Source organism: Notechis scutatus, chromosome 1, assembly GCF_049901735.1.
Source record: "Notechis scutatus isolate UNSWTSFEM ecotype Mainland chromosome 1, rNotScu1.2, whole genome shotgun sequence".
NCBI lineage: Eukaryota > Metazoa > Chordata > Lepidosauria > Squamata > Elapidae > Notechis > Notechis scutatus.
In genome coordinates this window covers 25,358,913-25,378,922 of record NC_142009.1, presented here as the reverse complement: position 1 = coordinate 25,378,922, position 20,010 = coordinate 25,358,913, and the positions used below count along the sequence as shown (strand labels likewise).

The following is a 20,010-nucleotide window of genomic DNA, read 5'->3' as shown; positions in this document are numbered from 1 at the left end:
TACTTTCACAATTCTTTTAATGAAAAACCTAGTTATCAGAGAAGTACAGAAAAAGGAGAAAATTGTTGGCATTCTCCTCACCAACAAGCTGCTTTGAAAAATTATGTTATAACAAAGAGCCCAAGATTTTTACCCATATAAAAACATTTTGCATCAGTAGCCTCCAAGTGAGGGTTCTGTCATATTTTTAGAAATATTTTTTCAGAAATTTCAGAAGTGGCATCAAGGAAGAGCAAACTGAGCAAACAATAAGCATCATGGGCAAATTGGCTGAAACATGGTCTCAAAAATTATTACGAATGAAGGCAAATATATGTGTCCCAGGATAATATTGCAGGATCCAATCTGGGTCTGTCTCTTGGACCAGAGATTTAGTCTTCCCAATTATTTGTTGGTGCAATTCTTTATTTCATTCTGAAGTTTATGGAGCTATGGCTATCTTGTGGACCACTTTTGGAATGATTAAGGGGCCTTAAAAAATTTTTTTTCAGATTGAATGTTCAGAGAAATAAGTTGTTTTGAAATTAATGTCCTAGTTTGGAATATTTTGTTTCAAGACCATCTTTAAACATTTCCTTCAGTCTCTACCTTGAACTCTGGCTCTAGGAGTTTTGCCCAGACTTCATTGTAGGGATGCATTTTGGATGATAGATGGTTATATTGGTCTACCATCCACCTCTTTTCAGAGGCCCATTTCACTAGACCTCCTTGAAGATTGTAAATCATGGAAGAAGTAATGAAATTTTGATTTGTCTCACAGCACAAGTAGTCACTCAGGAGCTGAGCTGTCATGGATGATCGATAGCCCACAGTGCAGTAGCAAACAATGTGTCTATGATACCCTTCATATTCTGAAATGGAACAAAAACAAAACTATTACATGTATATGTAGTGTGATGGCTCTATATGCTAATACATATCACTCTGTTCTCTTTCTGTGTAAACAAAGTTATGTAGTATACGAAAAAGAGTAAAAGCAAGTAAGCCAAATAAATTAAAACCATAAGGGAAAAATGAGATTTTTTTAAAAAGGAAAATATAATAAAACTAGTTTATACCAACAGTTTTCCATACTTTTCTATCCTTTGGTCCTCATTCATTCTAACTTTTTCAAGCAAGCTAGACAAGAGCTAATTAAACAGGCACACAGAAACCAAGAACTTCTCATAAGGAAGTTTTATTAAAGAAAAATTAAGAAGGTATTATGAAAGAATTCTGGTTGACTGCACTTTATCAAATATGAGTTCAATTTATAACAAGTAGTGTTCAAATTACTTGTGCCTTTTTCTGCTGGCTTTACAAAAAGAGCCAGAAGAAATTATTCTTTTTAGGCAGACATATAGTTTTCATCTGTTTCTTAATGTGGTCAGTCTCATTTAATATCAGGTTGTTTACTTTTGACCATGTGTGAGAGCAACCCTAATTACTGGTCACTTCCATTGGTATTCAATCACCCATTCAAAGTCTTCTTGTTTTACACACATACTTAAGTACTCCTCTCCCACTGAACATGCTGATTGGCATTTTTATAGCAAATAGCTTGATATAATGGCTTGCTTGAACCCAGGAACTGGGAAATAAGGATAGGCCAATATTTCCAAAAATAGGACCGGAAGGAGTCAGAAGAAAGAGTGTGCTGTGAAAAACTAAAGGAGGCCAACTTGATTCAGGATCTTTTTTTCCCACCAGTTGAGTAGAGTTGGCAATGTCACGTTCTTTCAATCCAAAATAGTTTGCAAAAGGAAAGAAATGAGAGAGCAGTAGGAAAACATCTGTATATGACAGAACCATAAGAAATAAAAATAAAAGTATAGTGGATAATTTTTACTGCATTTAAAGGTCCCGAGAGAGAGGGCAGAAATAGGATATTAGACAAACTGTTATAGAAGCTTTTGTGGCCAATAGCCTGGTTCTTGGTCATATTGTTGCAATGAAAAATAAAAATTTTCTAAGTCTTCCAACTCTCAGCCTTTTGTGCCATAGTGAATAAGTATAATAAGACCTTTTAGAAATCTAGGAGGATGTAACAACTGAAGTCATGGATGATTTATGGGAGAAATTCAATTCTGCTTGATGAAGATTGTCTCAATAGTATTTAAGCATATCTTGATCATGTCTCTAAACACTGGTAAAGACTGGTTCATTTGAAAACCTTCACAAAGCAGGCCAATACTTTCTAGAATTTTTTTAACCATACCTTGTTTGACCCATGCTTTGAAAATTTCCTTTACAGCATCAGTTTCAGGAGGAACTAAGATTGCTTCTGGCAAGTGGCTGACTTCAAATTCTGCTAGACTTCGAGTATCCTAAGACCAAAGGAATATGCAAATGAAAATCTTGAAAGGACTGAGCAGAATCACCAAGGGAATTCCCATCCCATCTTTTTCCTTCCTTTGTGTTCCTTCCTGGCAGCAGGATCACTGCTTGAGAAGATGGAATCAAAGGCATTTTAATAACAGAAATGTTCTGACAGAGCAATCAACCAAGGGAACAGCTTCCCTTCAGAAGTTGTGGGAGCTTCATCACTGGAAGCTTTCAAGAAGACTGCCATCTGTCAGAAATGGTGTAGGGTCTCCTCCATGGGTGGGGGGGGAGGTTGGACTGGATGACATACAAGGTCCCTTCCAACTCTGTAAATCTGTTAATCATCACTAGGCACATTTCTCTGGAACAGGAGATTTGGGAGAATAGAGAAAATAGTTGGAAGGATGAGATATAACCCCTGCTGTACATCCTTTCCAGAGGATATTCAGATTCTTTGATCTGATGTTATTTTGGCTCTCTGATACAAAAGGTTGTAATTGCCCCATTTGATATATTGTCCAAGTCATTACTTGGGCGGGGGGTTGGACTAGATGACCTACAAGATCCCTTCCAACTCTATTAATCTGTTAAACATATCATATCATAAGTCTCATTATTTTTCTCCAAAGATACCAAGCTTCCAGTCTGCTTAAGTAAGGAGGTAAATCAGCAAAAGTAACTTAATGGAGAATGGTTCTAAGACAATGGAAAAGCTTAAAAATTACATACTGGTATTATATTGGAAAGAACAATTTTCAGATATCCTCAAGCCCTCCCCCCCCCCACTTTTTTTTTTTTTTGCAGGTCTCTGGGCATCTACTGCCAAAAATCAGTAGTATACGCTTCCATTCTGGTGATATAAACTGTAAATAGTAATAATTTATTAATAGCAGAACGTACATAGCAGATAACCTGGTAACGGCTAAGAACAGGAAAGTTGAAAAAAAGATTAATTCTAGCTACACAAGACCAAGCCTTAAGAACAAATGCATACAAAGCCAGAATTGAGAAGACAGAAACAGACAGGAAGTGCCACCTCTGCAAAGAAGCTGAAGAAACTCTTGACCACCTAGTTCAGCTGCTGCAAGAACATGGCATACAGACTGACTACAAACAAAAGCATGACAAAGTAGCAACAATGATACATTGGAATATCTGCAAGAAATACCTTTTGTCTGCAAGCAAGAACTGGCGGGACCACAAAGTAGACAAAGTAATAAAAAATGAAGCAGCTAAATGCTCTGGGACTTTAGAATTCAACAGACAAGCACTTGACACATAGCATCCCAGACTTATCAATTGTCAATAAGAAAGACAAAGATATCTGGATAGTGGACATAACAGAACCCTGAGGCAGGAGAATAGAAGATAAAGAAAAGAAGAAAAATGCAAAATGAAAAGATTTGCAAATAAAAGTGGAATGAATGTAGCAAAAGAAAGCAAAGGTAGTGGTAATAGTAATCAGTGCCTTGTTGCAATCATTTAAAATCAACTGGAGCATCATTTGAATGCCATCATCATAGATGAAATCATCATCAATCAACTGCAAAAGACAGCTTTACTTGGAACAGTTCATATCCTGTGATGATACCTTTAACACCGTCAAACAACATTTGCCTATCCCAGGTCTTGAAAGGGATTCGATAGGTGGATAAAAATGCCAAATCCAGTCTAAGGATCTGGTTGATTGTGGGACTAACTGTAATAATTTATTAAATATGTGCTGCCCAAAGCTCAATGAGTCTGGGCAACTCGTAACAATAAAAGACAATAAAACAATAAAAATAACAATCAAGTCAATAAAACATAAAGAGAAAAATAGCAAGTTATATTAAATGAATTCACTATAATTTTTAAAAACAATTCTAATAGAAACTTATTCCTGTTCCCAGACATAATGCAGTCCTGTTTACACTATATTACTAATACATTCATTGCTTCTTGTAATTTTATGCCTTCTTCTGCTTCTTCCTGTAACATTGTATCTGTAGCTTAAGAGAACTGGGGTTTTTAAAACAAAGGCAGTAATGGAGTCTTTTGAACAGACTTTACTGAGTTTTTCTGAGAGGGCTCTTATCAAGCAATTGATTAGACTTCCCAGTACTATAGCATTCAGTCTTGGAAGACATTGTGGTGCTTGGGAGAATATGAAGGGTTCATTTTAGCAGAAGCAAAATCATCAACTGAATGGCACACTGCTTTAAGGTTATAAGATAGGAAGTCTGCCCAGGTATTAATCAGTGGCACATTTTTAAAAAAATCACTGAACTGACTATACTAGTAGAAGATTGGTTAAGCTTCAAAACTGATACAAATGTGAGGGGAAAAGGTTGTTTCTTTACGCTCAGATGGGTCTTTTGTAACATGTTTAACAATTAATGATTTTTTTCGGTTCATACCATACGCCAAACTTTCACATGACCATCCAAGTTGCATTTGTGCCACCTTGTTGGTGAAAATGTAGTCGGCTAGTTGGGGGTTCAAGATGTTGTGTGAACAGATGCTGTCTAACACTTCATCTCCAAGACTAAAACCTTAATCAACAGATAATAAATAATCTATAGAAACAGTAGCTCAAGAGAGCAATTTAAGAAAGTAGACTGTTGTACAATGGATTTTTTTGTAAATTGTGCCTCATCACCTCTGTTCCTTGTGACTCCCCAAAACAGAACTGGCAGAACATTCAGATCTCTAATCAAGTATGTTCCCTGCATCATTTCAGGCAGTGCTTCCCTATGATCTTTCAGCTGTTGATGTGTAATGACAGAGGAAGAGTAAAGAAATTGCAGGCTACATCCCAGTTGTTATAAATAAACATCTAGCATGCACACCCTGCTTCTATAACCTGGTTGAAAGTAAATTTTTGGGTGTTTCTACACATTTTATAGGACATATGCTAGAAATATATTTGAAGATTTCTAGATAGTCTTGAAAAAGCTGGTTACACTCTGTTCCAGTTTATTCACAGAAGCATATGCACAAATGCACACATATGCTAGGAAAGTGACCTCCTTCTACAATAACTTACATCTTGCTCCAGGCATTTTGCTACTATGAATCATAGAAAAAAATTACAAGGAATGCTGCAGAAGACAGATTCTCCCAGGATCAAAAAGAAGAACAAAGTCACTGAGGCTTAAGCCAAACACACTAAGCCTAAATTAATAACTATTAATATCATAACAATTGTGTTCAAATATATAAAAATATTATTGCTTAATATAATGACCATGCTATGACAATGGTTACATCATAAATGAGTCAATCCTCCTAGTCTAGCATTTGGTGGAAATCCTGATTGTGTGTGCTTTTTGTGGTGACCTGCCGCGTTGTCCAGTGGGGGGGACAATTGGCAATATCTGGTCCAAAGGGCCTTTTGAAAGTGACCAACAAATTAGCCACAGTAGTATCAGATTTGCAGAGTGGAGGAAATATATCAAACTCTGAGCACACTGTATGCAAATAGGTTAATGATTCCACTGAAAAAAATGGAATGGGATTAATAGTCAAATTTTCTGGCTTTCAAGAAAGCAGCAGCATCAGGTCTTATCAGAAAAAGACAAATTTTGTAATCAGACACAAAGTTAGTCATGGTTTTGTTAACTAGAAAAAGGGTGAAAATCCTATGCAGTTCAAAACTATGAGGAGATATCGATCCTGGTCTCACATAGAATGTTAATTTTAAATATGAGGGTCTGTCAAAAAGGAAGACAGTATTTCAAAGCATGCTCAATTGGGAATAAATGCCCCATTCTGATTGATGACCAAAATGACCAAACTGTCATTTTGAGCTTCATGTGATGCATAAAAAGAGAAATGAATAGAACTGAAATGAGTAGACTGGTAGCAAAAGGCAGTGTATAAATTCATGCAGTCAAAATGGCATTTGACTTTACTCGGTTTTCATTTCTGTGAATACTTTGGCAGGCAAAATGAATTACTGCATATATTGCATATTCTCTTTATTTTTCTTTGTATAATGCATCTTGATGAACACCTGGAAAGCAATAAAAGTAAGATTAAAAACTCTCTAGAGTTAAATTTTACTCAGAAGATAACATTGACAGAAATGGGTTGTCATTTTCTTCTTCCTAGGATCTCTTTTCAGTTTAGCCAACCTTTAGTCAAAAATTCAGGGGAGACTTGTATCAGGTTTTCTGGCTGACATATTTTATTAAAAGGCCACCAGACTCCTTATTTTTTTACTGCCATGGACTAAAATAGCTTAGCAAATTTACCCACAAAAACTTTAGAACCAACCTTCCTTCCTTCCTTCCTTCCTTCCTTGCACAGTGGAATGGTTCCCAAATAGCTGCTAGAGGAGGGGAGAATCTGAATTGCAGGCCTCAAAATGGTTCCAGCTTTTGGATTGGCAGGAATGAGATGCCAGCATTTATTTTCTGTTTCACCAAAGTCTTTTACAGGGCACTGACTTCTCACGTGAAAAAGAAATCAGGATTGACAGTGAATCTGTGGTTTATTCTCTGCTTTTAACCCAGAGGCTATGTTTACTGGGGAGGGATTCCATTCTTTTTGCTGTGATAATAACAGTTTGCTAACCATTAAAGCCTCTTGACTAAAAGTTATCATTTCATTTTTAACAAAAACTAAGAATAAGTCCATTTTAGAAGGTTTTGTATCTTGTTTCCTAAGTGAACCAATAGATTGGGTAGGATTATAGGTTGAAACATTTATAATAGCACATTGTATAAAAATAAACAAAACCACTACTAAAAAAAGTCCAGATGGATATTTCAAGGCTGCTATTATAAATGGAAGGTTTAAAAATAATGCAGCAAAGGAATGTCAACTGAAGCCTTACTATTTGGGCTTTATGGTTAACCACAGGGGTTGTGCAAACCTCTTTAGGCAAGAGAATCTGGTTCAGTAGGCAGAATGCCACACTATTTTTGATCTGCCCCAAATTTATTATGGCTTTCACTGAGCCCTTTTCATAGCACTTCTTATTTCAGGATACTGTAAGGCTTTTGCTAGTTCTCCTACCTACAGGCAACTCATCCCCTCCCCTTCACCCCTCTCCTTGTGTTGGGATTTGCAAGTACATCTCATTCAAGTAAATTCAAGCAAGCCAGGCTGGGAACCTTACTGTGAAGAATGAATGGGAAATGTCCTGTGTTTGGAAATTAAACTCTACAGAGACTCTACAACTTGAAGTATTTGTGTATCTGAAGAGGACTGTTTTAAATGTTCCATGAAGCAGATCATTTGCATGCTAGGGAGCTTGCCATAAGCTCTCAGCTACCAGTAGCACCATAAACACCAGGGAATGGGCTAGTGATGCATCACAGCTGCACTTGTTAAGTTATCATTTTGGAGATAATGACTACAGGATGACTTTTGATGGCTAGCAAGATTGACAAATAAAGCCATCTGTCAAAACTTGCACCAGGTTTTGCACAATGGTTTTGCAGGCATGGGTTGAAAAGGGATTATAAGAAGGTTGTGTACTGAAACAGCTGCAACACAGAACCCTCCTTTCACATGTTACCTATTATTAAAGAGGTGGGGGAGTGTCCACCATCAGGCAATGCATTTTGAGATAGATCTGATTTCAACAACTGTATTTAGGATGGTTGCCTGTTCCTCTCCTGCATCTGACTTGGAATAATGTGAACTCAAGAAATATATGGGAAGCCATTAAAGCAAAAAGAGCAGTTGGCAGGAGGAAAATAGATCCTGCCATGATTGTGATAGTTAGGTCTTGCTGAATGGGTAGCTAATAGAAATTACCTGCTAGGCAACAGAAGAATATAAGACTGTAGGAAAAGCTTTGTTGAATTAAGCCTATCAGCCCATGTAGTCCAACACTGTCTTACACAATGGCTAAATGAATGCATTTGGAAAGTTCATATGTATGTCTGGTTTGGAAGGCAGCAATTCCTTCCCACAATGATTTATTCATTTATTAAATGTATATGCCTCCCATCTCACTGTCAGTTGATTCTGGGTGGCTATTATCACCTCCCTGAAACTGCCTTTCTTCTGACAAAGGCAAAAGCAAGTGAAGCTGACAAGTTCAGGATAATTTGAGAAATTACCAACAGAAACCCAGATCCTCTAGTGAAGAAAAGCAGGACTGATACTGCAAATATGCAAATGAAGTGCAATGAAATGTCATTTCAGAAGACTGTTAATATAGCATTTTGATATATGTTCTTTCTTTTTGCTAAATAAAATAATAGTGCTGAAAACTTTGACATTAATAGTGCTGAAAACTTTGACATTAACAGGCTGGTGATATCCAATGTATTCAGAGGGTAAGAACTGAAAATAAATTGATATATTAACAATGTAATGCATTTTTAAAATATTTTTTCTCCAGATTATGAAAAACCTGGTGATATCTCTAGCAATATATCTTGTTTGGAAGAGAGTAATATTTGAAACAGCACAGAATATGGAATATTAAGAGGTGGATGAAAATGAAATAGGCAGCATATAAATGTAATAAATTTTACATGCATGCACAAAGAGAGAGAATAAATACTGTATATATGTAACAAAAACAGAAAACAAAAACAAAAACAACTGTCATGTTTGGAATAACTATTTTAAAACTGACAAAAATACTTTTCTTTGGAAAGCATTAATGAAAAATGAATTAGTTACCCTTCATCACTTAGTTATTTAATATAGTTTAAAAACTGTTAAGCTCCAGGGATTGCATTGGCAAAGGAGAACAAATTTCCCTGCCACCCTATACAGTGTAGGCCAAATAGCGCTATACCTGAAGTGGGAGCCATTTGTAGCATGGCCACAATAAATTGTGGCCCTTTAGAAAGGGTGACCACTTCTGGATTTCCGGTCTGCAGCGCTTTGGAGCAGGCAGGAATCAACAACTGTGCGCGGTTTCTGCCTGTGTTCACTGCCCGAGTGCCCCGAGCCATTTGGCTTCGGGGCTAAGCCACCTCCGTAGAAGGTGGCGAAGACAGGGGGGGTCTGGCAGGGTCGAGAGATATCGCACCTCTCTTCCCTAGCCAGCTAAACCCCCTTTTCCAAAGGCAGCTGAGCAGCGGTCAGCAATGGCCGCCACATAGAAGAGCTCAGCCGGAAAAAGAAAGTGCAGGAGGAGCTGTGAAGAAATGAAAGTGATCTTTGCTGACAAAGTAACAGTGAAAGTACCCTGGAACTTAAACTTATTAAAGATACATCGTTTCCAGAATGTGTTAAGCGGCGAATGGAAATTAAAGGAAAAGCTTTTTTTCTTTTCACTCTCCTTCCGAACGTGACAGCGATAGAACTTTAAGAGAAATCGGAAAACCCGCATTGGAGGTATGGATTTCTGAACATTTAAAGGAAAATCTTTTTGCTGTAAGTGGGAAGGGAGAGGAAAAAAAATTGGAGCAGAATTTGAAAACAAGGAGGAGATTGCTTAGAATTCTAAAGAGCTATTGAATATTAATAAGACTTCTAAAAGATATATTTTAATTGGAACTTTGTGATCAAACAGCAACCCCAGAAAGAGAAATGGAAGAAAGAAAAAAGTATTAAAAGAAATAGCTTATTTGGATTGTTTTGGTGACTTTGGTACTCTTGGGAATTATTTTTGATTAAAAGCACTTGGGTGGTTGTTTTGGAAAAAAAATTTCTCTTTATAATGGCATCGCTTGTGGATGAACTAAAAATTGAATATCAAAAATATAAAAAAGAAGAACAAGATGGGAAAGATACTTTGGGCACTCTTTTTCAATTTCTAGAAATGGCGGTATGTACTTATGAAAAATTGACTGCACAGCAGGACGACTGGGACAAAGAAGAAGCCATCTTTGATGAACAAATGATTCTATTTGGGGTGGAGGAGAAAGAGGAAAAGAAAAAGGGGATTTTAAGACTTGAAAAAACAACCAAAAAAGAGAAAAATGAGGTGAAAGGTGGATACAAGGTTAGAAAACAACAGAAAGGGGGAAAGCAGAAGAAGAAAAGGGAGGAGGAGAGACAAAGGGGTAAAAAGGGCAAGGAGAAGAATAAGCAAGAGAGAAAGGAAGGGATGAGAAGTCTTAATGGTGGGAAGCAAGATTTAAAGAAACAAAATTCATTTAGAGACAATGGGTAAACTTAATTGAAAAAGGGATTCTGTAAGGTACATAAGATTGTGTTCTTATATGTGTATTTAGAATAAAATGCTTAAGATATAAATGAGTATTAATATGTATGATTAGTTTTTTAATGGCATTGATAGTGGTTTTATATACCTATAAATATGTTTTTTTGTTGTTGTTGTTGTTTTTTCTTATAAAATACATTGTGTAATTTTAGAATGTACTAAACAGAATTCCAATATAAGTTAAGTGTTATATTAAGTATTATTAAGTTAGGGGAAAGAGTTAAAGGTGTCATACTCCAATCAGTGTACAGGAGAAGTTTGTTTAAAGAGAAAAGATGAATGGATAGCTGGAAATAGAACAGACAAAGAATGATAAGTATTATGATTTGAACTGAGATGAGATAAATAAAATAAAACTAAGAAAGATAAAAGAGGGAAGAAGCTATATAGAAAATTGAAAATGGTAATAAGATATGGAATGGTATATAAAATGAATATGATTTTTGAATTTGTGTCTGTACGAAGAGTTTTAACCCAGGATCAAGCAACTTTCAGAAAAGATGTTTTATGTTTTCATGTTCTATGTTTTGTTTGTTTGTGTAAAAAATCAATAAAATTGTTTTCAAAAAAAAAAAGGTGACCACTTCTGGGAAGGAGCCCTGTGGTCTCCACTCTGTAAGAAGGCTGAGTGGTAGAATGGCTGCTTCCAGAAAGAGATCCCAAGAGGCTGGAAATGGAACACATGGGGTGCCCCAGGGGTGGTGGAGGCCTTGGGACACCCAAAGCAGCCTATGTGTGAGCTGGGAGGAGAGGTGGTGCAGTGCAAGCCTGAGCCTGCATTATTATCTCCCAGGCCTCCCCCACTGATGAGGTACCCAAGGCTTAATGACCTGCCCGGTCACTTAATGGCTGCATTGGGAAGAGCAGGAATGAGGGTTGTTAAGCAAAGTGATTCTGTGGACACCTCACATAATGAAATCATGACTTGCAACTGTAATGAACAGACTCCATTGTAAGTTGAGGACTATCTGTGCATGGAACTGCAAGGCCACTGCTTCTTTGATCATCATACTCAGGAAAGGAATATTTGAAGTTAGTCTACAATGATAGAGATCTTCTGGTACAAAAAGGCCTTTTTCGGTAAAGACATTATAACAAGGTTTCTTTTAAGCAGGTAAGAATGGATCTGACATCTCCCTTAACCATGAGCTAGGCACAAACTGTTTGATTTAATCAGGTGAGTGGAACAAGAATTGAGCAAGTGGGTACAACCCTCTCCTGATACCCCAATTCTGACTTATGTCTTGCTCAACTTTGTCCCCAAAGTACAATGAAAATTGCTCATTGTGAGCTTCTTACTGTTGTCTTCCCTGCAACATGTTGATAGAAGAGATAGTGCACAATATAATAAAACACCACTGGCATCTTTTGGGCAATCACAACTATGATGGAATGTCTAACAGGTTCTGGGAAAGTAGAGGAGGAAATAGGATTATTGCAAAAGAGGCATCTCAGCACAGGGGAGGGGGGAAGCGTGAGAAAGATGCTCAGAGTAACTCCTTCCTAATGCTAGGCATATGCTGAGCAGGCCACTTCCCCTGAAGGCTTTCAAGGTTGTCTTATGTTACCATTGCCAATAAAGATCTTTCTGAAAATCTTAGTGTTTCTTGTACCCAGAGTTTGTCAGCCTTATAGAGCTTGTATCAATAAATACAAAGAAATAGTCCTTCTGCATCCACTGTCATGGAACAGGATTTCTCATGAGACTTAAATATGCCTCATTTCATTTTTGATCTGACTTCCCAAGAGTTCTTCCACCTGTGCTGCAGCTTCTATCTAATTCTTTGATTTGCGTTGCTGAAGGCATCTACTTACCTCTGCTTAGAAGGAAGAGGAAACAAGTTACAAGGTTACTTACCCTAGACATTTTGTGTTCTACGGTTCAGCCAGTATCCAACCGTTTTACTAATAGACAAGATGGAAATTCTAAAACACTTTTAGGAAACCAGATCCATCAGATTTTTTGGTTAAGCCATTTTAGCAGTCTCAATTGCGGCAGAGATTAATGGCAGCTATCAACTCATAACAAGAGAACTGCAGAGAGATCTTTTAAATCACTGACTCTAGCTAAACAGGTATAGAGAACTACAGAGATGATCAGGGAGAGGTTAAGCAGAGACTATAGTCACAAAAATGTGTTTTAAGCCCAGGAAACAAAGTGTGAGAAAGAGCTTCAGACTGACTCCTACCTAAATCACTGGGAAATGGGCAAATGCAGTCAGGCTTTCATGATTCTGTTACTATAGCCTAGGTCAGCAAAGTATAATTCCAGGAAAACATGTGCAAAATGTTTCCTGACCTGGATTATTTTAAAGGCCTAACAACAGCAAACCAAATCCAGCATGGGTTCTATTGCATGTGCAGGCCAGATACAGTGGCTAGAAGTTCATGATGGTTCTGAAATCCCTCAAGACAAACAAAATCTAGAATATTTACAGTAACTGTTGTTGTGAATGAATAAAATTACTAAGCCTAAATGCAAAGCAGGTTTTGGAAGCCTGCACATTTAATTGGTCCTTAAACAACGAACAAGGATTGGCTAAACTTAGGACACTTCTTATTGGTTATTAGTTGAACTTGATGCACTAGTATTGGTTAATAGGGTAGCAGCCAACCCTATAAAAGGGGCTACTGCTGCCCATAGTTTTGCTCTGTTCTGTTCTATATTACTGTTATTAAAGAGTTGAAGTCACTGGTCAGATGTCTGGTCTCCATTATTCTCCAAACTTAACACTGGCGACGAGGATGGGATACGGAGACCGAAGAGCTGACTGATTTACAGAGCAACCAACAGAGCACGTGGTCAAACACGCACCATCAACGGCAACATGACCAGCGGTGCCGTACCACCCGCTCCATTCGACCCAGAAACCGAAGACTGGGAGTCATACATGGATCGGTTCCAGATGTTTCTGGAGACCAACAATTTGAAAGACGCAACAACCAGCAAAAAAAGAGCTATATTTCTAACCCACTGCGGGCCTACCGTGTTTAAAATGGCAAAATCACTTGCCAAGCCAGCCGAAGTAAAAGCGATGGACTGGGACGTCCTCGAGCCTTTACTACGGGCCCACTATGCGCCCACCGTGCCAACCTTAGTCCGAAGACACGAATATTACCAGAGGGACCAATGGAAAGGCGAAAGCCTTGCCAACTACATCGCAGACCTCACCGATGCCCTTAAAGAAGCCACTGCAGCGGAGGCGACCAAAAAGTCGGCAGCCCGAATGCGCCGCACCAGCGCACCGCTACGTCAACTCGCCAAAGATACCTTGCCTCGCTCAGAGAGACACCAGGTATCGACCCACCACGAAGACCTAGAATCCCCATCAGAAAGCGATGAGGAAGAGGTCAACCGACTCCGAACGGAACGAGACCAGTTCACACAACCCTCATCTCGACCTTGTGCAGGATGTGGGGCGAATCACCCACGATCCAGCTGCAAATTCCTCGACGCACTCTGCTGCGTTTGCGGGAAAAGAGGTCACATTGCAAAGGTTTGCAGAAGCAAACAAAACTCAAAACCCCGACAGGCCGAATGCCAGTCTTCAGAATTCTTCGGCACACCCCGAAACAAACTGAATCACCAATGGGGAAACCACTCCTACAGAAACAAACCATCCACCACTTCCACCAGGCGTGAAGAAACCAGGCGGGAAGAGACCCACCAAACAATTACCATAGGCCATGCTACATCCCTTGATGCCGGGAAAATCAGAGTAGAGGTCGCTATAGAAAACAAACCTTGTGTAATGGAGGTGGTCTCAGGATCATCTCTCTCGATGGTGTCCTGGAAGACGCTTCAACAGCTCATCCTGACGATTCGCCGCCAAGACCTAAACCCTCAAAGAGTTATACTCAAAGATTACCAGGGTAACCGAATTCCCGTTATCGGGTCCCGCCGATTCCAGGTCTCTTTCAAGGACCGCACTGTCGCACTGCCACTGACTGTCGTGAACCGTGACCGGCCTAGTCTTTTAGGCCTTCAATGGTTCAGACCGCTTGGAATCACTGTAGCCGGAGTCCACCGTGCCGAGAGCAACGATTGGGAGGAAGGCCTCGTGCAAGAATTCCAAGACGCTGCGCGAACGGACTAGGCAAGTACAAGGGGACCCCGATCTCATTTAACTTGAACCCCGAGGTAGCACCCATCCGCCTTAAGCCGCGTCGGGTGCCGTTCGCCCTGAAACCTAAAATCGATGAACAACTCGATAAACTAATAGAACAGGGCGTGCTGGAACCCACCGACCACGCCCGGTGGGAAACCCCAATAGTGACGCCTATCAAGCCTGATGGGTCACTGAGAATTTGCGGAGACTACCGGGCCACCCTAAACCACGCACTCCAGCAAAGTGCGTATCCAGTGCCGGTAGTGCAACACCTGCTCCATTCCCTGGGCGGCGGGAAAGTTTTCGCTAAACTAGACCTAGCACAGGCATATCAACAATTGCCTGTAGATCCGGCCACCGCGGAGGCGCAAACTATCATCACGCATAGGGGCGCATTTAAATGCAACCGGCTCCAGTTCGGGGTGAGCGTCGCTCCAGGAATTTTTCAGAGCTTAATGGAAAGGCTGTTGCAAGGAATAAGAGGGGTCGTACCGTATTTTGACGATGTGCTCATCGCCGCCCCGAACAGAGACATTCTAGAAAAACGACTCCGCGTAGTTTTACAAAGGTTCCAAAACGCAGGCCTCAAAGTTAAAAAAAATAAATGCCAGTTGTGTACCGAAAGGGTGGAGTTTTTGGGATACCTCCTGGACAGTCAAGGAATCCATCACACTGAGGACAAATTAAAGGCAATTAAGAAGGCCCCCACTCCAAGGAACAAGGCAGATCTACAGGCGTTCCTTGGACTTATCAATTTTTATAACGTCTTTTTACCCAATAAAGCAACGGTAGCTGAACCATTACATAGACTTTTAGACAAAAAAGCAACGTGGGTTTGGGGACAACGTGAACAAAACGCTTTCCAACAAGTAAAGAAATTGCTAACTTCTGATTCTGTACTTATGCAGTACAACGAGACTCTGCCGTTAACTATTACTTGTGACGCCTCACCTTTTGGGGTTGGAGCAATCCTTGCCCACGTATTACCGAACGGAGCAGAAGCTCCCGTCGCGTTTTTTGCACGAACTTTAGCTAAAGCTGAAAGAAATTATAGTCAGCTGGATAAAGAAGCTTTAGCTATTGTGGCGGCAGTTAAAAGGTTTCATGAATATGTGTATGGGCGTGCGTTTACAATAATTACTGATCATAAACCACTACTGGGGATTATTGCGGGTAATAAACCAACCCCGTATATATTGTCCCCCAGAATGACCCGCTGGTCTGAATTCTTGGCGGCGTACAACTACACCTTGCAACACCGCCCGGGGAAATCAATTCTCCACGCTGATGCATTGAGCAGAACACCGCTTCCAGAATCGGTTGAAGATCCAGCCCCAACCATCACAACCTTGCAAATTGAGACTCTACACGCACCGCCATTGACGGCGAGAGACATTGCCCTCGAGACAAAACGAGATCCGGTCCTGCAACACATCCTACGCTGGGTTGAGCGTGGTTGGCCAACAGAACAACTATCACCAGAATGGGCGCCCTTTAAAGCCCACCAAACCGAACTGTTTTCTCAAAAGGGCTGCATCTTGTGGGGCGATAGAATCGTAATCCCGGGCAAACTGCAACGAACTGTTTTAGCAGTATTGCACGACGGACATCCGGGCATCGTGCAGATGAAAGCGCTCGCATGGAGCTACGCCTGGTGGCTGGGAATCGACAAAAGAATCGAGGCCTGGGTCGCTACTTGTCAACGTTGCCAAGACGTCAGCAACGCCCCACCTAAAGCAAGCCCAACCGAATGGGAAACTCCGAGAGGACCATGGTCCCGTATCCATATTGACTTTGCGGGGCCTACAAAAGGGCACACTTTCCTTATTACAGTCGACGCCTATTCAAATTGGCTCGAGATCCATCGAATGAACACAACTACAACGGACTCAGTTATCAACAAATTAAACAGGTTATTTGCCACACATGGTTTTCCGGACGTTCTCGTCTCGGATAACGGCCCACAGTTCACAGCGTTACCATTTGAACAATATCTTGCTGACCGGGGCATCCGCCATGCGCTAACCTCGCCCGCGCACCCTGCGGCGAACGGGCGTGCAGAGCGCATGGTACAGTTTGTAAAAAAGACCCTCCACAAAATGGAATTCGGAAACATCGATGAGAAAATCAATCGAATTTTATTGTTGCAGCACATCATACCCCACCGCGTTACCAACAAAACGCCCGCCGAACTTCTTATGGGGCGGAAACTACGATCGCACCTCGACCGGCTCCACCCCGCATACGCACCCGAAAAGCCTTTCGGCTCTAGCAGCAAATGCCGGGAATTTAAGGTAGGCGATTTAATCTTTGCAAAAAAACTTCTCCGGCGACCCTTTATGGATACCCGCAACCGTTACCCACCTCACTGGGCCTAAATCTTACCGCCTGCTAACAGACGATGGGAGGGTGTGGAAACGCCACATAGACCAACTCCGTTCGAGATTACTACCCAGCGCCCATGGCTCCCCGGGTTCACCAACTGAGGGGGGAGGAAATATCGAGGAAATTGACTTCGATATGACGGATAGCAGGCCAATGGAAACCCTACGGCCCAGCGAAGTACCGGGGATTGAAGCGGGGAGGGAGTTGACTGTTCCATGGGACTTGAACACGGGGGAAACCGAACCGCGAAACCCCGAAGAAACACTGATTGGCGGAGACAACAACGGAAGCAGCACGGAATCACCGTGCAGCGAAACGGAACTTAATAAAGATCATCCAAACGCTCCACTGGAACCGGACTTGAGGACAAACCCGGTGGAGCCACGGAAATCATCCAGACAGACCAAACGGCCTGTCTATCTTGAAGATTTTGTTACAGCTCCCCTCAAACGGAACCCAAGGGGGAGGGGTGTTGTGAATGAATAAAATTACTAAGCCTAAATGCAAAGCAGGTTTTGGAAGCCTGCACATTTAATTGGTCCTTAAACAACGAACAAGGATTGGCTAAACTTAGGACACTTCTTATTGGTTATTAGTTGAACTTGATGCACTAGTATTGGTTAATAGGGTAGCAGCCAACCCTATAAAAGGGGCTACTGCTGCCCATAGTTTTGCTCTGTTCTGTTCTATATTACTGTTATTAAAGAGTTGAAGTCACTGGTCAGATGTCTGGTCTCCATTATTCTCCAAACTTAACAACTGTCTTGCCAGAAGTCATTCTGGCTAACTCGGAAAAAAGACTATGCAGTGGGATGGAGAATACATTAATGGTGTTAATGTTCCTGCCATCCAGTTAATTAGAGAAATCAGCAGACTGTTCAATGGAACTTCCAGTTAGTGAGATGCAGTTTCTGTACACTACCATTGCACCACTAATCACAGAGTAATTCAGAGGAACTAGTAGGGACCTCACGCCACCTCCTCTCAGCTGTTTTTATAATACATTTTAGGATGATGGCACTTTTATCAAGGATGCTCTCGTGAATTTAGCCTGCATGAACAATTGCAGACTCAGATTCACGACTCACATCCCCATGTGCAAAAGATTTGCACTATGTCACATACAGGTTATCCCAGACCCTTCCACTGCTGAAGGAAGAGAACATTTTAAAAAAAAGAAAGAAAAGTCTGTGGAAAAAAGATGGAAAAGGAGGAGGCAATCATTTCCCCCTGCACACACTGATAAGCATTTGGAATTTGGAAGCCCAGAAAACTGAACCAGGAGTTATTCACTTCAGGAATGTAGAAATAGGTAAAATGTACTTGTATGATCCAGCCATTTGTATTAAGTTTTTTATTTCTATTTTCTGTGGTGTGCTAAGTATTACTCCCTTTATTTTCCTGTACAAGTTATTTTCACTGTTCAATTGTTTTTCAGGGTATGTGGATAAAGATAAAGAATGTTTCTTTAGAAATCTAATCTGAACCTTCTCCAGACTCTTAATAGTGACTTGGGGAATAATAACAAAACCACTGCCATCTTGTGATTTGTCTGGAGCATTGCATTTTCTTTTAGAGATTTGGGCAACTCTGAAATTATGTTCTTCCATATTATTAATGTTTACTTAAGCATTGCTTCAATTGTTTAATCAGTAGATGACCAGGCATTAAAAATAAGATAGTTTGGAGGGCCTAAAGCTGTCAGTTGGATTCTTTGGTTAGATTGCCACCTGAAAGGAAGTCTTCCTTCCTCTGCAAGAATAAGATTGAAACCTCTCATGTATCTGGTGGTGCGGTGGTTAGAATCTAGTACTGCAGGCTGACTCTGCCCACAGCTTAGAGTTCAATTCTGACTGGATCAAGGTTGACTCACCCTTCCATCCTTTCGAGGTCAGTTAAATGAATACCCAGTTTGTTGGGGGCAATATGCTGACATTGTAAACTGTCCAGAAAGTGCTATGAAGCACTATGGTGTAGTATATAAGTCTAAGTGCTATTGCTATCTCTATGGCCAGTTACTCAAAGGTCCATTCTCCTGACAATTTTTATACTGTATTACCAAACCTCAGAAAATAAAACCAGGAAGCTTGAATGCTGGTAGGTTACAGAAATGATATGAATCAATCTGAAGAAAGAACTAAGAAAACCCTGAAGATTTGCCAGCATAGTTATTTCATGTGACATAGTGGCTTTACAGGCCTATCCTATCAATTGATATAACCTTAACCTTAACATATTGGAAAACTTACTGCATATCCAATAGAAAAGACAATGATTCAGCAAAGGAGAAAGCAACTTACAAGAAGGAGAAGCTCTCCTGGTTTATCTTCCATCCACTGCTGGAGGGTTTGTGTTGGTATTGACTCGACTCTTGGAAACCGCTCTTCAATCCATTTGATCACCAAAGGTCTCATTTCAGAGGGTTCCCTCAAACCTGAATCTTCAAGGTCTTTTAGAAATTGGTCAGCCATTGGCTTGTGAGGTTCACCGAGTAAGCACTTTTAGCTGTAAAAGTAAACGTTGATTGCAAAAATTCTTGGCAAAAAAAACAGTTTACAAACAATTTTGATAGCAAAGATTATCTCTTTAGCCAATATATCTATAAAATATGTTTAAATGGTTTGTATGCCTCTGCCCTGCTTCACTTCTGCCTCTTGCTTCTCTTTCCCTACAAGCATTCAGAATTTGACCTCTGGACGAATAGCACATGAAACCTGAACAATTAAAAAAAACATGATTGCAAAGGGAGGAGACATAGTCACGATAAAAAGTTAACGTTGCCTCCTGTTAACAAAAATCTGAAATCACTGCCCTTTGAACACTCAAAAACAGGAGCCAAAGAGGAAAAAGGTGAGATCTAAAACAAAAGGCAAACTAAATTTGCTTTTAATGCATTACAGACAGTATTCCTACACTTTTGAGATAAGTGAATTTCAACCAGTGTAATTTTATGATTTTTCTGTGTAATACTTTCCTCTTCAATACAACCCAATTCCAGGCTCCGCTGAATTTCACATTCTTTAAAACCTTGCTAATCAAGCTTTGAACCCGTTGGAAAGAAACAGATTTAATTCTGTTGTTGACATG

At 40.2% G+C, this 20,010-nt stretch overlaps 1 protein-coding gene across 1 annotated transcript; it reads right to left on the bottom strand.

Annotated features, from left to right (window-relative positions):
- On the bottom strand, window positions 1-19,546 carry LOC148132710 (uncharacterized). Its single transcript, XM_087946402.1, has 3 exons — window positions 19,224-19,546; window positions 2,198-2,306; window positions 1-851 (listed from the first exon to the last, which is right to left on the bottom strand). Exons 1-3 carry the CDS (start codon window positions 19,392-19,394, stop codon window positions 565-567), a joined length of 567 nt encoding a protein of 188 aa, XP_087802528.1. The 5' UTR covers window positions 19,395-19,546; the 3' UTR covers window positions 1-564.
- Between the last annotated feature and the right edge of the window lie 464 nt (window positions 19,547-20,010).